We start from the raw sequence: 24811 nt of genomic DNA on the forward strand, positions 1-24811 counted from the left end.
TCTGAGACAGTCACGCTGCGATTCATTCAGCCACATCACCCACACGCATACTCCTGCCCAGCGTGAGCTCACAGTCTGTCTACCTTTCGCTTGAAAGTCTGCGTGTCCGTGAGAAACTGTGCTGTTGTTTCACACCTAAGGCAGAATATTACAGATCTGACTGTTGTACACTTTCTTTAGTTTAGCAAGAATCTCACCTCCTTCCAATGGGTCCCGGTATAGTTATACTTTTCTCTCTGTTCGGAGTTCTCAACGGACAAGGTAAGTTACCTTTCTGCTTCAGGATAGTAGCCTACTGATGTAATTCTAACCATGAGAATCAATCCATGCCCATGCGTGATGTACCGCATACTGTATAGACGCAAAGGAGGCTGATGAGGGGAGAACGGCTCATAATAATGGCTGGAATGGAGTATAATGGATGGAATGGAATGTTTTTGATACCATTCCATCCACTCCATTCCAGACATTATTATAAACTGTCCTCCCCTCAGCAGCCTCCACTGGTATAGACATACAGTAGACAAAATACTCCTGTAAGTACACACAGGCATGGTAGATATTTCAAGTTTACCAGTTTACTGCACTATCATTGTGTGGGCAGAGATTAGGTCGGGTACCACTAGATATAACCAACCAATAAGTTTTACATGTCATTTTATGAACACTCTGTCAGTTATGTTACAGTACAAACATGTAGCCTCTCACATGCTGTTCAGTGTGTGTCATTTGATTTTGATTTGATTTGAGAGTGTGTGTGCCATGTGTGTTTGTGTGTATCTTGCCAGTAAAACATCTGCCCATGTTTACTAGCTTAAAGGATGGTTTCAACATTCTCAACTTGTCCTAAGGTGATTTGACAGTGATGAAATGCATTGTGCGTAGTTTTTAATATGGACTAATTTCGTTGGTAGAGATTGGTCAGACTACTGCCAGGACTGATATTTGTAATCAGTGAGCGGTCATTATGCTATTTACATTTGACTTCCCTCTTATCCAGAGAGACTTAGAGGAGCAATTAGGGTTAAGTGCCTTGCTCAAGGGCACATTGACAGATTTTGCTGGCTCAGGGATTCAAACCAGCAACTTTCCGGTAACTGGCCCAATGCTCTTTACCTCTAGACTACCTGCCGATTACAATATTACAGATGGAAATTATTGCCCAACAGCTAACAGTAACAAGGCTTTAACATTTAAAATACGCAGTACAGAGATGTGTTCAAGAGGCTTGATGCTCAGACAGCCAGCCAGACGCAGGCCAGGTTTCTCCTTACACTATGATGGTGTGTCAAATGAGTCTGGAGGCACTTAAGCAGTACCCCACTGAGCGTTTGCTGGTCAGGGGGGGAGGAGCTCTGATTTAGACCTTTAAGGGCCCCTCCAGGGGTTACAGAAGCTTGGGACAACCCATATACCCCAGATTAGGGTCCACTGGACACACATGGGGCCACTTTCACAGCCTGCCGGGCTCCTGACAGTGGTGTGCCTAGGAAAGAAGTTGACATCACCCCATCTCCATTGAATCCAATGTCATTGGGCATGTCACACGGAGGCTATACCCTCCCCCAACACCTATCAGCACCCCTAGCTCCTCTTCTCAGATTCCATGCTCCACGGGAGAGAGTCATGGTATGGTGTCAGAGTGGACTGACTGAAGATCTGAAGATGGCCCCATACGACCAGGTTATGGAACATCCATGTACATTAATCACTCATTCAGACATTTTTGTATCAGCTCAACCATCATAGACTCAACCATCAGCCAAATACGTATTAGGTTGAGTGAAATGTGTCAATGACAGACTTTTGTGACATGTTCTCAGCACTTATAAGGTCATTTGTGTAACTTCGATGCCATTAGGTAAACTGACTAAAGTGTGTTAGTTAAAGGATGTGGCCAATGGAAGTGGACTGTTCTGCTGCAATGTCTGGCTCTGTCTGATGGGCCATTGTTGTGGGCTGAGGGACTGGGGCACCACTGAGCTCATTAAGCAGCGTTTACATGAGGAGTCTAGTCTCTCTCTCTCTCTCTCTCTCTATCTCTCTCTCGCGCTCTCTCTCTCTCTCTCTCTCTCTCTCTCTGCCCAGACCCAGACAGGAGGCTTGACAGCCCTCACCACCAGCACCACATTCCAAGATGGAAATCAGCTTTTTATGTAGACAGACAATGCATCATACGGACAGGCAGGCGGGTAGACTGCTAGATCTCCTCTGCAACCGCTGGGTTTGCCTCGTTTGATACAATAGTAGAGGGTAGATTTAAGACGCTCTGCTCATTCAATTAGTTGGGAAAGGGGGCAGACTGTGGACTGTGGTGGTTATGGAATGGTCCTGTCATGCACTGTGGGTTAGGATTAGTTATCAGTATAGAGTGGAGGGAGAATACACCAGAACTGCAGGACGTGAGAGTCATGTGACCATCAGATGAAACTGAGATTCTATGATATTCTCATGCTATGCCTCCTCTGAGCTGGGAAGGGAGCCTCATGGAGCTTTGTGGGAGCTGGTGAGATGCATTCTGGGGGTTTGTCTGCTCTTTCTAAAGACATAGTGAGGGTTCCAGCTGCCAGGGTGTTTTGGCAAGGAGACGTCAGTTAATGCCAGTGGTAATGGTCAAGAAAAAGAAGAAAGTCCAGACCGGCCAAAACTGGCCTGTGGGGCAGCCGAGCAGGGAGAATTGTTCACCACAGGAGGTTTTGACCATTCCTACTATTCCCCGCTCTTCCAGCTAATGTATTGTCTTCACTTTTACATGCGTAACTAAGTTCTCTCTCCAAGCAACACTTTTGTCACTCTCCAAGAGCATCCTGGTGTTGGTTTCAGCCCTCAGATGAAAGCTGAGATAGACATTATCACTGTTGAAGAGAGTGGCACTAGTCTAGTCAGAGGCCCATGTGAAGTATTTTACTAAAAGCTTTCCCACTGGACAATAACTATTTGAATCAACGTTGATTTCACGAAATTTCAACCCCAAAATTCTGTGGTGACATTGAATCAACGTAAGGAAAACTGATAAAATTTGAAAAAAGTCATCAACATAAGAGAATTTAGACTTTTTTTCACCCACCTTTTAACTTAAATCCAATGACATGGTGACATTTTGATTTGATTTTGTGTTGAATTCACCTTAGTGAATGTAAATCCAAACTTTGGACTGATGTCTGTGACCAGTGGGTTATGACTCAGTTAGGACATGGTGGGACGAGAAGCTCGACTGCTGCAGTTGTTAGTCTAGCTGGTCACCAGCGACTCCTGTGGCGGGCCGGGCGCAGTGGGTCGGCTGGCTTCCGGGTTGGAGCCGCGCTGTGTTAAGAAGCAGTGCGGCTTGTTTGGGTTGTGTTTCGGAGGACTCATGGTTTTCGACCATCGTCTCTCCCGAGCCCCGTACGGGAGTTGTAGCGATGAGACAAGATAGTAATTACTAACAATTGGATACCACAAAATTGGGGAGAAAAGGGGGTAAAATTAAAAATGTAATCCATCTTGACTACCTAGTCTGTATTTGTTTGATGATACACTTTACTCTTGATTTTCAGCATAAGTTATCTGCATGGTTGCTACATAATTTAACAATTTTTTATGAATCTGCCCAAATTAACTTTCATATCTGTATCTCTCAAGGTCCATGTTGACAGTTATGTGATTTCCTTAGCATAAATGACCATATTCTTTTTAAGTTAATTTATTCACACCTTTGGCCCCTATCTGTACTTCCCATATTCAAAGATATACAACAAGTTCCATAGCTCCTCTGGCAGAAATAATTGGAACTCTAAATTGTTATTTTATTACTTTTTTATGGAACTATAAATGAAAGGTGACACATCCTGCCTTAGTTGAAACTTCTGATCCTATTTTGTTGACTCGTCTGCCAAGCTAGAATTTGAAGTTAGACATGCCTATGATCCTCTACGATGTCTTATTATTTTCAGTTGTTGTATTCACTATTATTCCTCTAGTCTCCTACTAGGCTACGAATCAACAGCAGGTTTATTGGATGAACTAAGATGACTTTGAGTGTTCTTCTGGAGGATTTATATCCATAGTACCAATTTGGCAGGCAGAGCTTTGTTTATGCCTAAGGCAAGAAAGGACCAGCCAACCTGCCAGAGTTCTTTCACGTTTGGCAGATCACAGTAACCACGAGGAAATGACTGTATTTGATCTGATTGCGATGGCTGAATTGTTTACAGAGTTGAGGCATTCCGAGCTCTTTAATCCACATGGAGAAGCAGACGGAGCGCCACAGAGTTGGTCCAGCTCCAGTCGTAAAGCCTCTCTTATTTCTACACAACATATCCATCATTCAGTATCGCTGGCAAAATGCTTATGGGCATTTAAACACATTCCTATTACAGCTCTGAATTTCATTTTCAATCACTTGGAAGACACATTGTTAATAGTTGGGGAGTGTGAGTGGCATTGGGTAAAACAATAGATTTTTGTTTGGCTAAGAGTTTTGCTCATTTGGTAAACATGCGTTGCATAATCATTCTAAATAATGTTGTATTGTTCATGCAAGAGAATAGACTCCATTCTGCTCTATCAGTGTAGTCCTAAGTAATGTTAGAGAGTTTCTTATCCCTCAGATTGACTGTTACCTTATGTAACATGGAAGGTGGTTCTGTGCTTTATGAGCTACCTTGCCTGGGCCCTGAAGTCTAATATTAGCTCTCAGCAGGCTAAAACCATGTAAATACAACTGCTATAGTCACACCCCATTTGGGGTCTCTAGATCTCTACCACACTGAAGCAATCTGTTACATTACATTTTAACAGACACTCTAGTCCAGAAGAACTTACATAAACAATTAGGGTTAAGTGCCTTGCTCAAGGGAAGATTTTTCACCAAGTCTGCTCAGGGATTCAAACCAGCAACCTTTCAGTTACTGACCCAATCCTCGGCTACCTGCCACCCCACTCTTCAATAGGGCCAGTCACAGCATACAACATAAGCCTATAACCCAGTGTTTGTTTGTGGTTTTGTCCAACCACAGGTGGAAAACAGATGTCAATAGAGGAGTGCTGTAAGGATGGTCGGGACCGGGGCATTGATAACCAGGACTGCACAGCCCTCCCTCTCATCTCCGAGTCCACCACATGCAGGTGATTGAGGCCCCACTACTGGACTTACTGGGCTCTCGTATCCATAGAAATGTCATGATTACAATAGATAGAACATGGATTGTATTTCTATGGTCTTACCTCTGTGCCCATAGTGAGAAGTGCTTACCTCAGTATTAGTCCCATGGGTTAATTTAATGCTGTAAAGATAGACTATAGGGCAATATGTATGGTGGTAGGCCATAATGTGAGATGACTTTACCTTACCCCCGGTCATAAATCCCCAGCCACATTATTGACTTGATGTGAGAGCATGGTACATTACAATAGTAATAATGACAGTAATAACAGCTCTGGTAGTAATATTAGAAGGTGTGTTGCCACAGGTTCAAGGCCAATAAGGAGGAGATCTGTTGCTCAATCTGCTCTCTGGTGGCACATGTATTTACATTGGCTACCCAAGTGATAGAGAATTTGTTCAAATTATAGAGTGAGGGGGGAAGGGTGAGGGTTTTTGGTTGAGTGGGGGGTTGGGTTTAGGGTTTAGAGAGAGGGGTATTGCCAAATCCAGGAAATACCACTGAGGTGAAACTATACTCAAAGAGAGGACTGGAGAGGGGGAAGAACAGGAAATCAGAGGGATTATTTCAGACACTGAAAAAAGAGAAGAAGAGAAAAGAAAAACAGGAGCCCGGTTGTGCCCTTAAAAGGTCCTGCGGAGGCGGCGTGAGTGTGGTTGTAGTTTATAAGGAAAAAGAGATCATTTCTGGTAAGAGGGTTGATAAAGACAGAGGCTTTTTGGAGCAAGTTACAGGAGTGGAGTGGAGAGGGGATCTAAGTGCTGTACAGTACTCTATATACACTCAAACCCGTAAAACAGACAATGGATTTCACTCCCTCCCTAAAGACAGACAGACAGACAGACCAGACAGACAGACAGACAGACCAAACAGACAGACAGACCAGACAGACAGACAGACCAAACAGACCGACAGACAGACAGACAGACAGACAGACCAAACAGACAGACAGACAGACAGACAGACAGACAGACAGAGAAACCAGACAGAACAGAGACAGACTGGATAGACAGGCAGACGGACCAGACAGACAGAAAGACAGACAGACCAAACAGACCAGACAGACCAGACAGACCAGACAGACAGACAGACAGACAGACAGACAGACAGACAGACAGACAGACAGACAGACAGACAGAGAAACCAGACAGAACAGAGACAGACTGGATAGACAGGCAGACGGACCAGACAGACAGAAAGACAGACAGACCAAACAGACCAGACAGACCAGACAGACAGACAGACATACAGACAGACAGACAGACAGACAGACAGACAGACAGACAGACAGACAGACAGACAGACAAACCAGACAGAACAGAGACAGACCGGATAGACAGGCAGACGGACCAGACAGACAGAAAGACAGACAGACCAGACAGACCAGAAACAGACCAGACAGACCAGAGACAACCAGGCAGAAAGACAGACAGACCAAAGATAGAGACAGACAGACCAGACAGAGAGACAGGCAGACAAACCAAAGACAGAGACAGACAGACCAGATAGAGAGACAGACCAGAAACAGACCCGACAGAGAGACAGACCAGTCAGACCGGATAGACAGACAGACAGACGGACCAGACAGACAGAAAGACAGACAGACCAGAGACAGATCAGACAGACCAGAGACAGACCAGAAACAGACAAGACAGACAGACCAAAGACAGAGACAGACAGACCAGACAGAGAGACAGACCAGAAACAGACCAGACAGACCAGAGACAACCAGACAGAAAGACAGACAGACCAAAGACAGAGACAGACAGACCAGACAGAGAGACAGACCAGAAACAGACCAGACAGACAGACAGACAGACAGAGAAACCAGACAGAACAGAGACAGACCGGATAGACAGGCAGACGGACCAGACAGACAGAAAGACAGACAGACCAAACAGACCAGACAGACAGACAGACAGACAGACAGACAAACCAGACAGAACAGAGACAGACCGGATAGACAGGCAGACAGACCAGACAGACAGAAAGACAGACAGACCAGAAGGACCAGAAACAGACCAGACAGACCAGAGACAACTAGGCAGAAAGACAGACAGACCAAAGACAGAGACAGACAGACCAGACAGAGAGACAGGCAGACAAACCAAAGACAGAGACAGACAGACCAGATAGAGAGACAGACCAGAAACAGACCCGACAGAGAGACAGACCAGTCAGACCGGATAGACAGACAGACGGACCAGACAGACAGAAAGACAGACAGACCAGAGACAGATCAGACAGACCAGAGACAGACCAGAAACAGACCAGACAGAAAGACAGACAGACCAAAGACAGAGACAGACAGACCAGACAGAGAGACAGACCAGAAACAGACCAGACAGACCAGAGACAACCAGACAGAAAGACAGACAGACCAAAGACAGAGACAGACAGACCAGACAGAGAGACAGACCAGAAACAGACCAGACAGAGAGACAGACAGACCAAAGACAGAGACAGACAGACCAGACAGAGAGACAGACCAGAAACAGACCAGACAGAGAGACAGACAAACACAAACAGCCCTTAACTTATTAAAGTCCCTCAGAGGAGCAGACCATTGGAGGCAAAGCACAGCAACCCGACTGTTGATGGTCTGATAAAGCTTGTCTACAGTAAAGAGGTGTGCTGCCTGCACTCACTCTCATTTCAGATCTGATTATTTACAGCAGCTTTTTGTCTACAGTACGACAACCGTTTCTGGTTTTACTGTAAAACGGCTAATCAAGCCTCTCCAACTGGACAGACTGGTCAGAGAGGTGGATATCACTGGTTCTCCAACTGTCTGGAAGTGCTCAGGCATCCTAGATAGGCTGGTTCCACTCCAGACTCAGCCTGGCTTTCCCCCAGAGGAATGTAATTCCAGTAATGTTGTCCAGGAAATAGGGATGCAAAATCCAACCAGGATTTCTGGAAAACCTGGGAATTTTGGGAAAGTAAAAATGTTCAAACCTTATCCAGGAAGTGTTGCAGCTCTGCACCCCTCTGTGTCAATCAGGGGGGGAACATCCAATGGGGAGGTGGGTGGGTTACAATAGTTACGGTAAATAATTGATTGTTAAGTTGGCTTCACTGTACCCATAACAGTGGGTGTGTGGTAAGCCAAATGAAGGCAGTGGTGAATTTACCCAACTGTTAAATTGAAGATTTTATACATAGACAACTTTTTATCCACCTTGAGCTCACACAGGGTTTTCCTTAATCACTCAACCATGTACAGCAGCTGCAGCAGGCAGGACTATGAATAGATCCCTATTAGGCATGCCCAGGGCTCTTCTTAACAGGAAGCACTTTGAGACAGCGCTCTATTCCACTAAGGAGCCCAGTGATGGAGTTGAGAATAAACTGTGTTCCCTGTGTCTTTCCTGTTCCTGTCTGACAGGATAGTACAGGAGCAGTGCTGCGCGACGGTACTGGAGGACTCCATCTGCACAAACGGCATCAACATGGCCAAAGACCAGGGGGGCTGTGACACCCAGTTTCCTGGAAGCACCTGCGAGACCAAGACCACAAGGGTGTGTGTGTCTGTGAGAGAGTATGTGTGTGTTTGTGCATATGTGCATACATTGCACAAATACTTGTGTTTGCAGGTGTGTGTGTGTGTGTGTGTGTGTGTGTGTGTGTGTGTGTGTGTGTGTGTGTGTGTGTGTGTGTGTGTGTGTGTGTGTGTGTATCAAAAGTGTGAATGTCAGAGAAGAATTCATTGTCTGCTTCAAAAACCTTATGTTGAGCATCAACGTGCAATTTCTGCAGGAGAGTGATTGTGATTGTGTGTGTGTGTGTGTGTGTGTGTGTGTGTGTGTGTGTGTGTGCGATCCTGTTGAGCAGGATGAAACATGTCACTCTGGGGAGAAATGAGGAATGGAGCTTGTTGCTGTCAGGTAGATTATACATTCACATAAGATACTGTCTACTACAGGCTCTCTGCCAAGATAGGTGCTCTACACCCGGCTGTCTTCTTCCTCAGGATCCTACACCACCATATCACTACAACATACTACAGCACATCAAGGCGGCAGTCAAGACCCTTGCAGAGCTTTGCCAAGGGATCCACAGTACATTTGCCCAGATGAATGAGATCGTTGTTAGTGCAGCCAGCAACATGTCTTAACTTGAACCTCCACCTCCGTGAAATGCAGGTGTTGGCTGATTGCATTAAGGTGTGCTGCATTTATGAATGGGAGAAAAGTGGTACAGGATGAGTTTAGAATGGGGGATAAACCATAGCATGCACATTTTCTAGCTCCCTCTAAAATCTCTCAGTACACTACCAGACTACAACCCCACCACCCACATTATGACATCCTCAAGACATGCACACACAGAAGATACAGACACACTCAGACTAGACTCCTCGGTCGTCACTAGTTACCACAGCCACAAAGTAATAAACCCTGCATATTTGTGATTTTAAACCTAACCCTAACCACAACCACACTGCTAACCTTATGCCTAACCGTAAACTTAAATTAAGACCAAAAAGCTAAGTTTTGATTTCATAAATTTTTATGATATAGCCAATTTTGACTTTGTGGCTGTGGTAACTGGTGGAAACCTGACCCCTCCCCCGAGTCGAGCCCAGACTGTTCCCTTTCAGACGATGGTGATTGGTGAAGTTGCGAAGTGGTGGTGTAATTTCTCTCTGTATGTCTGTCTAGCCAAATGATGCATATTAACACATTCACCTCCAGATGTGCTGTGACTGTTGTCTGCTGGGCCGGGCTGCTCAGGAGAAGGGTCTGCCCTGTGACCACAGCCTGTCTCTGGGTTACCAGTGTGGCCTGGTGTCCCGGGCCTGCTGTGATGACGGAGCCCCCGATGTGAAGACCATCACTCTGGGTAAGAGAGGAGGGTAGAAGGAGAGGAGGGTGGAGGGAGAGGAAAGGGTGGAGAGAGGGAGGAATGGGAGGTGTTGTAATAGAGAGGGCAGGGAGGAGGGAGAAGGGGAACGATAGAGTGGAGAGGATATATGGACTATTTTTAATCTAGTTCTACACTGCCCTCTGGTGGCCATTAGGAGCCTTGGCTCTTGCTGTAGTTTAAGTAAAGACCTCCATTGTCATGATGAATAGTTTCAACACTCTTTGTTTGGAAACAGTTTTTGCCTGTACTGGTGAATATTTTAATTCTTATCCCCCACAGTTCCAGACAAAGACAACGAGGCCCTCACTGGCAAGGATGATCCGTTACTGAATGAGTGCAGTAATGGTACTAACTTCCCCTCCTCACATTACTGTCACATGTTATTAGCTGACTGCCCTCACAGAGAAAGTCAGAAACATAGGTACCCTAACAGAAACAAAAATAATTTACTTTAATGTGCACATTTTCTGTTCTGAACTGGATTAGCGAAGTGTGCACAGGAATGTGTGGGCAACGGCACCTGTGCCTGCTTCAAAGGCTACAAACTCAAACCAGATGGGAAGAACTGTGAAGGTGAGTGGACAGGAGGCAGCAGTCATATCTTGTTGAATAGTAAATTAGGTGGAATAAATCCCTATCCATCTAGTATCTCCACAGGACTAGGATATCTTACTTCTTAGATTCGCCTTCCATATTATCCTCTCCACTTCCTCTTCCTCTCTCCCTCTCTCTCTCAGATATAAATGAGTGCCTGCTGGGTGCCAGTAACTGCCGAGGAGGTGAGCGCTGCATCAACACGCTGGGGTCATTTCGTTGCCAAAGAGAGGTCAGCTGTGGTACCGGTTACGAGCTTACCGACAGCAACAACTGCAAAGGTCAGAGGTCGCAACACAACACCTCCTACAGGGGAGAGGGAATATGTAAAGATCAATATGTATGATTCATACATCCATGATAAGCTGTAAAACAAATCCATGATAAACTGATAAACATCTGTCCATTAATCATCTGTCTGTCTGTCTGTCTGTCTGTCTGTCAGATTTACAGTATGTCTGACTTTGACAATGAAGCTATTGTTGAGTATTTATAAGAATACATTTGAATCACATACATTTTAATATCATGTAAATCTGCTGATGCTTTCGTACAACATGTCTTCTCCCCCCAGACATTGACGAGTGTGAGTCGGGCACCCACAACTGCGCCCCGGACTTTATGTGTCAGAACACTCAGGGGTCATTCCGCTGTCGGCCCAAGAACCAGTGTGGCGATGGATACATCCAGGATGCTCTGGGCAGCTGCATCGGTGAGCATCAGAACCATGTTACCATGGCAACACATCACCAGGACAGTACATCACCCCATCCATCCCACATATACCCCAAAACACAGTAACTTCAAAGTACAGTCCACAGGGCCCTCCGACATACATACATACAGTTGAAGTCGGAAGTTTACATACACTTAGGTTGGGGTCATTAAAACTAGTTTTTCAACCACTCCACAAATTTCTTGTTAACAAACTATAGTTTTGGCAAGTCAGTTAGGAATTATACTTTGTGCATGACACGAGTCATTTTTCCAACAATTGCTAACAAACAGATTATTTCACTTATAATTCACTGAATCACAATTCCAGTGGGTCAGAAGTTTACATACACTAATTTGACTGTGCCTTTGAACAGCTTGGAAAATTCCAGAAAATTATGTCATGGATTTAGAAGCTTCTGATAGGCTAATTGACATAATTTCAGTAAATTGGAGGTGTACCTGTGGATGTACTTCAAGGCCTACCTTTTAACTCAGTGCCTCTTTGCTTGACATCATGGGAACATCTGAAGATATCAGCCTCAGAAAATATTGTAGACCTCCACAAGTCTGGTTCATGCTTGGGAGAAATTTCCAAACGCCTGAATAAACACCATGGGACCACGCAGCCATCATACCGCTCAGGAAGGAGACGTGTTCTTCCTCCTGGAAATGAACGTACTTTGGTACGAAAAGTGCAAATCAATCCCAGAACAACAGCAAAGGACCCTGTGAAGATGCTGGAGGAATGAGGTAGAAAAGTATCTATATCCACATTAAAACGAGTCCTATATCGACATAACCTGAAAGGCCGCTCAGCAAGGAAGAAGCCACTGCTCCAAAACCGCCATAAAAAAGCCAGACTACGGTTTGCAACTGCACATGGGGACAAAGATCGTACTTTTTGGAGAAATGTCCTCTGGTCTGATGAAACAAAAATGTCACTTTTTGGCCATAATGACCATCGTTATGTTTGGAGGAAAAAGGGGAGGCTTGCAAGCCGAAGAACAGCATCCCACCCGTGAATCACGGGGGTGGCAGCATCATGTTGTGGAGGTGCTTTGCTGCAGGAGGGACTGGTGCACTTCACAAAATAATTGGCATCATGAGGATGGAAAATGATGTGGATATATTGAAGTAACAGCTCAAGACATCAGTCAGGAAGTTAAAGGTTGGTCGCAAATGGGTCTTCCAAATGGACAATGACCCCAATCATACTTCCAAAGTTGTGGCAAAATGGCTTAAGGACAACAAAGTCAAGGTATTGGAGCTCTGTTAGGAGGAATGGGGCAAAATTCACCCAAATTATTGTGGAAGCTTGTGGAAGGCTACCCAAAATGTTTGACCCAAGTTAAACAATTTAAAGGCAATGCTACCAAATACTAATTGAGTGTATGTAAACTTTTGACCCACTGGGAATGTGATGAAAGAAATACATGCTGAAATAATTCACTCTCTCCACTATTATTCTGACAGTTCACATTCTTAAAGTAAAGTGGTGATCCTAACTGACCTAAGACATGGACTTTTTACTCAGATTAAATGTCAGGAATTGTGAAAAACTGAGTTTAAATGTACTTGGCTAAGGTGTATGTAAACTTCCGACTTCAACTATACATGACATATGTATAACCTCTGACCTCTACCCCAGACATCAATGAGTGTCTGGCCCAGACTGGGCCTTGCCACCCTGGCCAGTCGTGTATGAACACGGTGGGCTCCTTCACCTGCCAGAGGAACTCTGTCAACTGTGGCCGGGGATACCACCTAAACGACAACGGCAACCGCTGCGTGGGTACGTACGGCTGCCTCACTTACGTACTGAGGCCTCATCGGGCCAGTCTGGGCATAAGGCCCCCTCAAGGTCCCTGTCCTGGGCTATAGTAGACAGCCTCAACATGCCCTGGATCCACCGCAGCACTGATAGACGTGCTTCTCTACCACGTTCACCTCCTTTGCTTAGCATTAGGAATCTTACACTGTAGCCTACATTTCCATGTGTTTCTCGTGGCCTCGCTATCCCTCTGCATACCGATGCATTTTTTTTTCTTCCTGTAATATCTTGTGATCTCTCTCTCTTTGCCCTGGTGTAGATATTGATGAGTGTAAAGGTCCTGATGGAGAGTGTGCAGGCCATGGCTGTATCAACCTGGTAGGATCGTTCCGTTGTGAGTGTAAGATTGGCTTCATCTTCAACAGCATCAGCCGCGTATGCGAAGGTACATACTGACTTCTTACTCCTTGTAGTTACCTAGTAGTTACAGGACAGTGTCGTGTTAGTTGACATAAGCAGGACACCAACAGTCTTGACTGTTTATGACATCTGGTATGTCATCGTAATCACAGCGTTATGTAGGTCTTATGACAAAGGGTTAAAAAATATATTTAAAAAATGAACTGCCAGTTGGGGAACCCTGCTGTAGATATTCAACTTAGTGTCCTTTTCTTCTGTGTCTTAGATATCAATGAGTGCAGGCACTACCCTGGGCGCCTCTGTGCCCACAAGTGTGAGAATGCCGTGGGGTCCTATAAGTGCAGCTGCACCCAAGGCTTCAAGCTGGCCAGCGACGGCAGGAACTGTGATGGTAAGGCAGTCTTCCAATGTTAAGAATTGTTTAAATCTGAGCTTCCCTCATTGGCCATCTCTTGTTTTGCCTTACTGAAGTTTGTGGTCATGTGTTTTATTGATGTATCTCTCTCTCTCTCTCTTTGTCTCTCTCTCTCTCTTTGTCTCTCTCTCTCTCTTTGTCTCTCTCACACTCTCTCTCTCTCTCTTTGTCTCTCTCTCTTTCTTTGTCTCTCTCTCATACTCTCTCTCTCTCTCTCTCTCTCTCTTTGTCTCTCTCACACTCTCTCTCTCTCTCTCTCTTTCTCTCTCTTTGTCTCTCTCTCTCTCTTTGTCTCTCTCTCACACTCTCTCTCTCTCACTCTCTCTTTCTCTGTCTCTCTCCTGTCTATAGATGACTAGTTTTATCTAACTGAGTTACATTGTTGTGTGTAGATCTAAACGAATGTGAGAGCAGCCCTTGCAGTCAAGAGTGTGCCAACGTGTACGGCTCCTACCAGTGCTACTGTCGCCGTGGCTACCAGCTCAGTGACAGGGATGGCATCAACTGTGAAGGTAGGAGATGCTAAAACACATCTAATGAGCCATAGCCTATGGTGTAACCTAATCAGGAGCCCCATTACACAGGTATTATTTGATTTGACTTCCTGTACCCTTTACATCCTCTATTGTTTGATCTTTGACCTTATCTCCAGACATTGATGAGTGTGCCTTGCCCACCGGGGGTCACATCTGTTCCTACCGCTGCCACAACACCCCCGGGAGCTTCCACTGCAACTGCCCCGCCACCGGCTATACTCTGGCCCCCAATGGACGCAGCTGCCAGGGTAAGTCCTCGCTCCTTATGGGGATGTAGGGGTCCTCAGCAGGGGGGTTTTGGTCATTCTTCAGATCAGAAGACAAATACCAGTAAAGATGGCAGGTAGCCTAGCGGTTAAGAGCATTGGGCCAGTAATTGAAAGGTTGCTGGTTTGAATCCCTGAGGTGAAAAATATGTTGATGTACCCTATGTACCCTTGAGCAAGCAACTTAACCCTAATTGCTCCTGTAAGTTGCTCTGGATAAGAGCGTCTGCGGGAGTGAATAAAATGTAACAGTGATGATTCTGTGAACCAAACTTCCGTAATGAGTAACCTTGCCTGATACCTGAAGACTTGCATTATCTCCCCGAGCTAATGCCTATAGGCTTTAGCTCAGCGGTCTCGTGACACGCAGCGGACAAGGTTTGAACCTAGGTTTCATGTTTAAAATATAGGATTTAAAATGTTTGTGGTTCTGAATTGATTCATTTCTCTTCCTGTCCAGATGTTGATGAGTGTGTGACAGGGACACACACCTGCTCTGAGACAGAGAGCTGCTTCAATGTACAGGGTGGATTCAGATGCTTGTCCTTTGAGTGTCCGCCAAACTATCGCCGAGCAGGAGAGAAGTGAGTACCTACCTACCTACCTACCTACCTACCTGAGGACTCTCTCTCAAGTACTGGGGCTATACAGTATACCGGTTTTTAGTTCACAGTATCCCAAGGTCGCCAGGTATGGAGTTCTCAGTTAAGTTGTCATTGACCAAGGCGGATAACTTTATGTAACTCCTTGTTTAATCAGGAGAAGAACTCTTTTCACACTACTGAGCCAAACCGAGTGCAGTCAAGCCGAGCACTACTGGGCTGGTCTGGCTCCGCAATGTGAAAGGAAAAATATCCCAGCCAGCACAGTATGGTCAGGTCGGTCCTAAAGTGTGGATCAGGCACAAGTTATTTTATGGCCCCTGCTCTACAGTGTATACACAACCCCAACTCCAACCCCTACCTCTCTATTGAAGCTGTGCATGCCCAATGTTGACTCTTAATGGCTTCAGTTTTAGGGTTCAGTCAAAGGCATGTTCTGTGAAGGCAGTCGAATGACGAAATGTAATCCTTTCCTTGAGATGTTCTTGCATGACCCTACAGGGGGCAGTGTGACACATGCTGGTCCACAGAAACACATGAGGCTGACTTTGTCCCTACCCACCTAGCCCCACCCAGCTAGCAGCATGCCATGCACGGCAAATCAAACTTATACCTCTCTTTTGTTCTCTGTTTGTTCTATCTGTCCGTCTTTGTCTTGTCCTGTCCTGTCTCTGGCCCCTGTCTCTCCTTACAGTCGTTGTGAACGCTTGCTTTGCAATCAGACTAGCGAGTGCCTGGCCTTGCCTCTGAGAATAACCTACTACCACCTCACCTTCCCCACCAACATCCCCGTGCCCACCAACGTCTTCCGCATGGGCCCGTCCAACACCGTGCCCGGAGACCATGTTCAGATTGCCATCGTCGGCGGCAACAAGGGCGACTTCTTCGGCATGCAGAGAGTGCCCTCTGGTGGCGAGATGGCTGTGACGCGGCCCATCACGGCGCCGCAGGACTTTGAGCTGTCTCTGGAGATGAGACTGCTGCGTTACGGCACCACCAGCACCTACCTAGCCAAAGTCCTGGTGTTTGTTGTCCAGGAGCAGCCCATCCTACCATATAACGCTATCCCTGAGTAGAGGGTAGTAGCATATAGCAACAAGAATACGGCAACAACAATAACAGCCAAAAAAGAGCAAACACTGCCATGATAAGCAAGCACAAACACAGTTGACATAGACCAGAAGCAGCATTCTGTCATTTGTATCCTTGTTTTTGGTCTTATTGTAGTTTTTGTGATTACTGTAGCTAAGTATAGCCCTGCAAAATAGGCCAAATGTAATGTACTCACTTGGAGGTACAGCATTTGAATAGCAGCTAGGTGGCACTCTAGGGCAGGGTATTGAGGTAGTGGCCTGGGGATGCCTATTGATTGCTGTATGTAATGGTGTAGTCTGCAGTCCTACAGGATCTTATGGTTGATTTGTTTAATGAAATGTTTTCTATTAAAATTGGACTAGACACAATAGACGTTCAATCCAGATATATTTTTTGAACATATGTTTTGTGGACAGCACCAGAGATCTCATCTTTTATTAGAATATTACATAGCTGGGGGAACTATGACCTGTAAAGCATGTATGCACTTCATGTTTGGGGTACGTTTATGTGGTTGGTGAAAAAATATTTTCAGTGGCATAGGTACATCTCTTGAATAGAACTGTGATATTCCAGTAGGTGAGTATCAGTGTTTTAAATAGCATATTAAATAGCATTTTAAACAGCATATTAGCACTGTCAAGTCATAGTTGATTTGGTGGAAGCAGTTCATTGGTGGATCCACATCCTTCTAATGTGGTCTCACATCCTGACCTAGCCCACTTGATATTTTAGGAATAATGTGAAATGCACATATTTCACTGCATACTGCGGGTGTAAAATCAAGCAGACAGTGACTCAAAGGCAAGCCAGAGTAAGTGACAGGCAATGGGATGCAGTCGTGGAAGACTAGGAAATATGCAAGGCACAGAGATAGAGTAGAAATTACAATAACTGTAAATTCAACCATGGGTCCCAGGTTCCTCCCGACCTGTCAGGGCAGTAAGGATGCACCTGTCTAGTCGGGAAATCCATAAAATAAAACATGGTGGTCTGTGCACAGCTACAGATATAGTATCTTAATTTGATCACCCTGTTGCAGGAGACCATTCCTGTAACTCAGGAAATGTAAAACCTGTAGTGTATTTGAGGATTAAAAAGGCTTTTGAAGTTTGTAATTTCCACTTTGAGATTTCAGACTTGATTTTTCCTTGTGAAAAATGTATCAACCTCTTCAAAAATGTCCATTAATTATAAACTACAAAATAATTCAAATTTCCTGTTGCTGCAAGATTAGTTTCCTTCTGTAGCAAACTGGCTCAAATGAAGATCATACATCTGTAAAGCACAATTCATTTTTTTCTCTACTCTGACAGTGAATTATGGGGATCTGGGTTCTGGCCGGTGGTCTGAACAATTTGTGGTGGAGCAACATCACCGCTTGGAGAATGAATGATGCCCTGCAGTGTTTGTGTTGGGGCGTTATCAATCTACTGACTATAAATAATAATTACCCAAAAAATAAAAGGACTTTGCAGCGCTTGACCAGAGGACTTCCATTCCATCCAACAGTCTGTTTTCCTTTCTGGTCTTGAAGTATTGTTTTTTTCTGTAGGGCTGGGTCTCTCTGGGCCACGTGAGGTGAAGAGAGAGATGAGAGGACAGGGGAATACAAGGGCCCTCCTGTGGCACCCACAACCCCCCCCCCCCCCCCCCCCACACACACACACACAAGGGGCATAATTAGCCCTTCTCTCTACTTGCTGTCTAGTCTTTGATGTACCCTGCTCTGTGTGAGGGCCAGTTCACCCTGGGTCATTATAATCTTGTAAATTCACTTTGTGGCCTAGTGGAGCAGAGCATTCACCCCATCCTCCAGGACCTGCTCTCTCCTCTTGCTGCTGCTGCTGCAGGCTGAGGTATTATAAACTAGAAGAACATTTGCGGCTTTGGCCTGAACCAAAGCAAAACCTGTACCCTGGCGTTAATTGCTAATTACAAGCCCCTGACTTTTTGTCAGGGGCTTTTCCACTCTCTCCATGAAAGGAGCTGTGCAACCCGAGCCGGGTTCTGGCCTGGGGTTCTGGCCTGGGGTTGAGCTGCAGCCTATAGGCCCCACGAGGAGAGACAGAGAGCCATGATGTAGCTATATTATACATTACACTGGGGCAGTGGTGGACGTTCATTGGACCCTATACATGGTACTCTTGGGAACCAGAGCCAAATCATATATGCACTGGCCAGCTACTTGTCTGTTGGCATAACCTTCCTTTTGAATCCCATCCACACCAGACATTATCAACTGTATAAGCTGCGTGTATGGTATATTGTCTGTTTAGAATAGGCTCATGGAGAAGCAGAGTTCATTCGGTAGAGCATGGCACATCCCCACCAAGCAGAGGAGATTATGGCTGACGTTGAGTTGTAGAATTTGTCTTGATATGTTTCGTAACCAGGACCTCCCCGGGGCATTGATGATTTAAATAGAGGTCTCTGTCCCTGGTGCTTGTGGGTAAAGCCTGCTGAGAAGTAGTTCCTCTCAGATTGCAGGACAGGTTCCTGGCAGCATAGCAGCCCTGTTGCTGTAGGCATGTGGGTGGGTGGCATTTGTTTCAGCGAGGTCTCCCCTCACCCTAAGCTGCCACTGATTAGATTGTGAAATAAACAGAGTCTTAAATAATGGGATGAGAGCAGCTCGGAGCGCTTGGGGAGTTGTCTAGTCATGTTCTTCACAATTTAGGAGAATTTTAGAACCCCCCTTGTCCCATAAATTCTCCTCAAGAGATTATCTGATATGAAGCCGGGGACACGCTCAACAAATCCAAATATTTTGCTGCGAGCAACTCATGCATCATTCTCTCCTCATAGTATTTCATATTTCACTTCTCTTCTCCCCACACAACACAACTCATGCATCATTCTCTCCTCATAGTATTTCATATTTCACTTCTCTTCTCCCCACACAACACAACCAGTGCATCAGAAACCAAACCATCAATGGCTACCAGAGCCTCCACTAGCCAGCTACACTCTGGCTACTGTGTGATCTTTGGCTGTCGTTGGTTTATCATTCTTGCTAGCCACATACAGTACCGATGTTTTTGATGTAGAATACTTTATCCAGCATCCCCGCTATAGTTGGACAGATCGTGTTTGTGTAGCGGTTGTTCCACAGGGTCTGCTGAGTTCTTGATTGTGCAGTGCGCTTCTCCCTTGGAATAGGATGCCCTGTCATTTGAGCTTCAGGGGAGGAACCGAAGGCGGTTTGTGCCTTAGGCTTTTTATAATCTCTCGCTAAAGGTCAGAAGTTGTGTGTGTGCATTTGTGTGTGTCCTCTCTCACCAGGGCAAGGGTCGAGCGCTCAGACACCGTCCGCTGTGTGAAGTCGTGCCAGCCCAATGACATCAGCTGTGTCCTGGACCCTGTACACTCAGTCTCCCACACTGTCATCTCCATGCCTACCTTCAGGGAGTTCACCAGGCCTGAAGGTAGGGGTGATCTCTCATGCACTTATTTAGATTACAGCACACTTTTTTTCACATCCAATGTTTTTTATCACTGACAGCATGTTACGTGAAAACATACTTGTAAGTATATTCCTTTTTATATTACCTTGTTGTCCAAAACCTGTTGACCAAAACATCCTGTGATAGACTAGCCTCCTGTCCAGGGGGTGTGCTTATACATCAAGCTGCCTCACACTACATCATGAGGAGTTAGGCTCCTGCTCCTATGAGCTGAAATCCAAGGCTCTTGCAAGGCTACTTACTTACTTGCCCAAAATAAGCTAATGAACTAATTCCTTTGAAAACAACCTATGTGGCATCATTATGAGTCAGAAACAGTTATTGTACCAAACACCTTAGTTAGATGTAAAATGGCACAACTAGAACATCCTCAGCAAAACAGATTTCTCAAGATTTTTTAGATTCATTCTGAGAAAGTGAAATAGGCTTCCTCATCTACAGGGTCAAACATTTTGTTTTACCTTTATTTAACTAGGCAAGTCAGTTAAGAACAAATTCTTATTTTCAATGACGGCCTAGGAACAGTGGGTTAACTGCCTGTTCAGGGGCAGAACGACAGATTTGTACCTTGTCAGCTCGGGGGTTTGAACTTGCAACCTTCCGGTTACTAGTCCAACGGGCTACCCTGCCGTCCCAAACATCATTAACCAAATGTGGAATCAGTCAGAAAACAAACCTTCAAGACTAAAATCTGGTTTCTCTAATGGGCAACATTAGTGGCTCTTTAAGAGTGTTGTTGACAGTGTAGTGGTAATTCGTGCATCAGACACTTCCTCCTTAACATTCAATATATATATATGAGCTGTGTGCATTCAAACCCTGGGGGACAAGGTTGGTGTGCTGGTAACACCGTTAAGTATTGCCTAGCCGCTAGACCAAAACCAATGTCTAAGTGTCACTTAGGATGGATCTGACTGACTGACCACTGTAATCACACCCATACAAACCGAGACAAACTTAGTCCTACAAACTTAGTCCTTAGTCCTCATCCTCAACTTCATGGGAAGTTAAGTCCTTGTTGTTTCTCATAAGCTCCTCGTCTGGGTGTTTAGGACTTGCAGGCCTCTAACTGAACTACAGCACTGAACACCCATCATCCCTGTCATGACCCCCTCTGCACACAATAAACCCAGAGCTTAGCTGCCTCCCATTTTATTGTCTTCCTCCGAGGAGAAGTTGGCACGAGCCTGGCCGTTTCAATCCCAGCCTGATTATAAGGGTTTAAAGCCCTGTAAAGCTCTTTTGTCTCTAATTGTTATCTTCTTCCAACAGAGATAGTTTTCCTGAGAACCATGTCGATGGCGCACTCCTCCCCCCACATCAGCTCCGACATCGTGTTCGACATCCTGGAGGGAAATGTCCAGAATTCCTTCGACATCGTCAAACGTGAGGAGCACGGCATAATCGTGGGTGAGTGGAAAGAAAGAAGGAGCGAAGGGATGCAGCTAGCTAAGCCATATGCCATTTGACTTGAGTTGAGATCTGAGTAACTCATCAAGTCACAAGGGTCAAATAACAATAGCAGGCAATCACTAGTCCCGAGGCCTCCCTGGATAGACTTTCAAACAAGCGGTTTTCTGACCTAATTTTGCATTGCGTTTTTTATATATACAAACCAAACGCATGTGTGTGTCCATGTGAGAGCTGAGTGGGGAGAAGAAGAAGAAGAAAGAGAAGCTTTGGTTTGAGAAGCATGAAATTCTCCATCATAAGGATGCTCCCGTGACACAAGTACATCTGACAATCACTTCCAATGCCATTTGCACCCTAAGCTGTCCTTTGGGTTGTCCTCGGAGACCAATGAAGGACGACTTTCTCTTCTTTCTCCACCAAACATTTTGGCATCAGTTTGTTGCACTTTTCTGCACCATTTAATTCACTTACTGACCGCCATGTTTTTCCATTCCTTAAGCAACAAAGCCCTTCTTCTGCTCAACAGATTATTGTGGCTATGATGTACAGAGATGGCTTATATTTTTGCATATGAAGAAGGCTGGATGGGCATAATATATTTTCATGTGCGTATGTAAATTTATATGACGAATATCAGTCCTTTTTAGGGTTGCAAAATTAGGATTTATTACTGGTGTCTGTAATAATCTCTGGCCCCCTGTGTTGCCTTATCACATGCAAAATATATGAAATAATGAAATAATATTATTTTAAAATAAAAATATATACACTGCTCAAAAAAATAAAGGGAACACTTAAACAACACAATGGAACTCCAAGTCAATCACACTTCTGTGAAATCAAACTGTCCACTTAGGAAGCAACACTGATTGACAATACATTTCACATGCTGTTGTGCAAATGGAATAGACAACAGGTGGAAATTATAGGCAATTAGCAAGACACCCCCAATAAAGGAGTGGTTCTGCAGGTGATAACCACAGACCACTTCTCAGTTCCTATGCTTCCTGGCTGATGTTTTGGTCACTTTTGAATGCTGGCGGTGCTTTCACTCTAGTGGTAGCATGAGACGGAGTGGCTCAGGTAGTGCAGCTCATCCAGGATGGCACATCAATGCGAGCTGTGGCAAGAAGGTTTGCTGTGCCTGTCAGCGTAGTGTCCAGTGCATGGAGGCGCTACCAGGAGACAGGCCAGTACATCAGGAGACGTGGAGGAGGCCGTAGGAGGGCAACCCAGCAGCAGGACCGCTTCCTCCGCCTTTGTGCAAGGAGGAGCAGGAGGAGCACTGCCAGAGCCCTGCAAAATGACCTCCAGCAGGCCATAAATGTGCATGTGTCTGCTCAAACGGTCAGAAATAGACTCCATGAGGGTGGTATGAGGGCTCAACATCCACAGGTGGGGGTTGTGCTTACAGCCCAACACCGTGCAGGACGTTTGGCATTTGCCAGAGAACACCAAGATTGGAAAATTTGCCACTGGCGCCCTGTGCTCTTCACAGATGAAAGCAGGTTCACACTGAGCACGTGACAGACGTGACAGTCTAGAGATGTCGTGGAGAACGTTCTGCTGCCTGTAACATCCTCCAGCATGACCGGTTTGGCGGTGGGTCAGTCATGGTGTGGGGTGGCATTTCTTTGGGGGGCCGCACAGCCCTCCATGTGCTCGACAGAGTGACTGCCATTAGGTACCGAGATGAGATCCTCAGACCCCTTGTGAGACCATATGCTGGTGCGGTTGGCCCTGGGTTCCTCCTAATGCAAGACAATGCTAGACCTCATGTGGCTGGAGTGTGTCAGCAGTTCCTACAAGAGGAAGGCATTGATGCTATGGACTGGCCCGCCCGTTCCCCAGACCTGAATCCAATTGAGCACATCTGGGACATCATGTCTCGCTCCATCCACCAACGCCACGTTGCACCACAGACTGTCCAGGAGTTGGCGGATGCTTTAGTCCAGGTCTGGGAGGAGATCCCTCAGGAGACCATCCGCCACCTCATCAGGAGCATGCCCAGGCATTGTAGGGAGGTCATACAGGCACGTGGAGGCCACACACACTACTGAGCCTCTTTTTGACTTGTTTTAAGGACATTACATCAAAGTTGGATCAGCCTGTAGTGTGGTTTTCCACTTCAATTTAGAGTGTGACTCCAAATCCAGACCTCCATGGGTTGATAAATTTGATTTCCTTTGATCATTTTTGAGTGATTTTGTTGTCAGCAAATTCAACTATGTAAAGAAAAAAGTATTTAATAAGAATATTTCATTCATTCAGATCTAGGATGTGATATTTTAGTGTTCCCTTTATTTTTTTGAGCAGTGTATAATGACAGAGCTGTAAAATATTATCCTAAATTTACAAACAATCAATTTAGTGAAAACCATTGATGTTTGATATGAGGGTTTCAGCATGAAATATCCTTTTGGCACACTTATTTATTTCACCGTGTCAATATGTATTTGTTGTCAATGTTTTGCCGTCAAACTGGTGGCAGTTGTGAACACAGTCAATAGTGGGAAGAGTTGCAGAGTTGATTGAAAATAATGCCTTATTGATTAGATGCTTTTTTCATTAATTAGGCTATTTATTCTTGAACCATATGGTCTATATATTAAAAACTCATGGACAATATGGACACAGAACAAATTAATACTATATATGAATAACGTTTTAAAAGTTATTCAAGTATAAATGACCAAAGTTACGATAGAGTGACAGATTTTCTGTTCATGACCAAAATTCCGGAATATTCCGGAAACTTTGGTGAATTACCGGTAGCTGTACAACGCTAGTCCTTATACAGACTTTGAGATAGTAATGGTACCCTACTTAACCCGGCAATCAAGGATCAGATCCAAGTCTGTTGCTGTAGAACAGAGAAGAGAGGAGCCTTGGTGGGTGTGACTGCATGTGGAGCCTCTGTAGTGTAGGAGCACATCCCTTTAGCCTCCACTGGTCTGGTGAGGATCCAGCGCTGCTCACTGTGTCTGGGGGAGATGAACCGAAGCCTGGCTCCAGGAGGATGGGGGTGTACTCGGCCCGGGGATGACGCATAGTTGGGCCTGCCTGGATGTTATTGTTTTGGCTCTGCGATGGGAGGATGGAGGGATGCGGGCAGTGGAAGGAGAGAGTGAGAGATACACACTGTGCTGATGGATGAAAGGATGGCCTGTCACTACGTACCACACAAGGCTGCTGAGGGGAGGACGGCTCATGATAATGGCAGGAACGGAGTCAATGGAATGGCATCCAAACACATGGAAACCATGTTTTTGATGTACTTGATACCATTTCACTAATTGCCGTACCAGCCATTACCACAAACCGCTCCTCCCCAAATAAGGTGCCACCAACCTCTTGTGCTACGTACATCTGTCTCTTCCCAGAATGGAGAGGGAGAAAGAGAGAGAAAACAAAGTGGTGAGTGTACACAAAGATTATTAGTCTAACAACCATACAATACCCACTGGGCACAGATGTCAATTCTCAATGTCTATTACACATT

General features: G+C 45.3%; 1 protein-coding gene across 2 annotated transcripts in view; it reads left to right on the forward strand.

The window, feature by feature from the left end:
- The window catches only part of LOC110521391 (fibulin-1), a 44113-nt gene continuing 19302 nt past the window's right edge, over positions 1-24811 (forward strand). Inside the window, exons 1-16 of one of the 2 annotated variants that reach the window (XM_036968911.1) lie at positions 1-261; positions 4998-5106; positions 8533-8665; positions 9842-9989; positions 10293-10358; positions 10500-10586; positions 10751-10888; positions 11182-11319; positions 12973-13116; positions 13415-13540; positions 13781-13906; positions 14323-14442; positions 14583-14714; positions 15193-15316; positions 19715-19857; positions 21169-21306. In XM_036968911.1, coding sequence (XP_036824806.1) covers positions 207-261; positions 4998-5106; positions 8533-8665; positions 9842-9989; positions 10293-10358; positions 10500-10586; positions 10751-10888; positions 11182-11319; positions 12973-13116; positions 13415-13540; positions 13781-13906; positions 14323-14442; positions 14583-14714; positions 15193-15316; positions 19715-19857; positions 21169-21306 — 1927 coding nt within the window. In that variant the 5' untranslated portion in view covers positions 1-206. Of the gene's footprint in view, positions 262-4997; positions 5107-8532; positions 8666-9841; positions 9990-10292; positions 10359-10499; positions 10587-10750; positions 10889-11181; positions 11320-12972; positions 13117-13414; positions 13541-13780; positions 13907-14322; positions 14443-14582; positions 14715-15192; positions 15317-16028; positions 16798-19714; positions 19858-21168; positions 21307-24811 lie in introns of those variants that run through there. The other variant, XM_036968912.1, reaches the window with a different exon arrangement.

This window comes from Oncorhynchus mykiss, chromosome 30 (assembly GCF_013265735.2).
Source record: "Oncorhynchus mykiss isolate Arlee chromosome 30, USDA_OmykA_1.1, whole genome shotgun sequence".
NCBI lineage: Eukaryota > Metazoa > Chordata > Actinopteri > Salmoniformes > Salmonidae > Oncorhynchus > Oncorhynchus mykiss.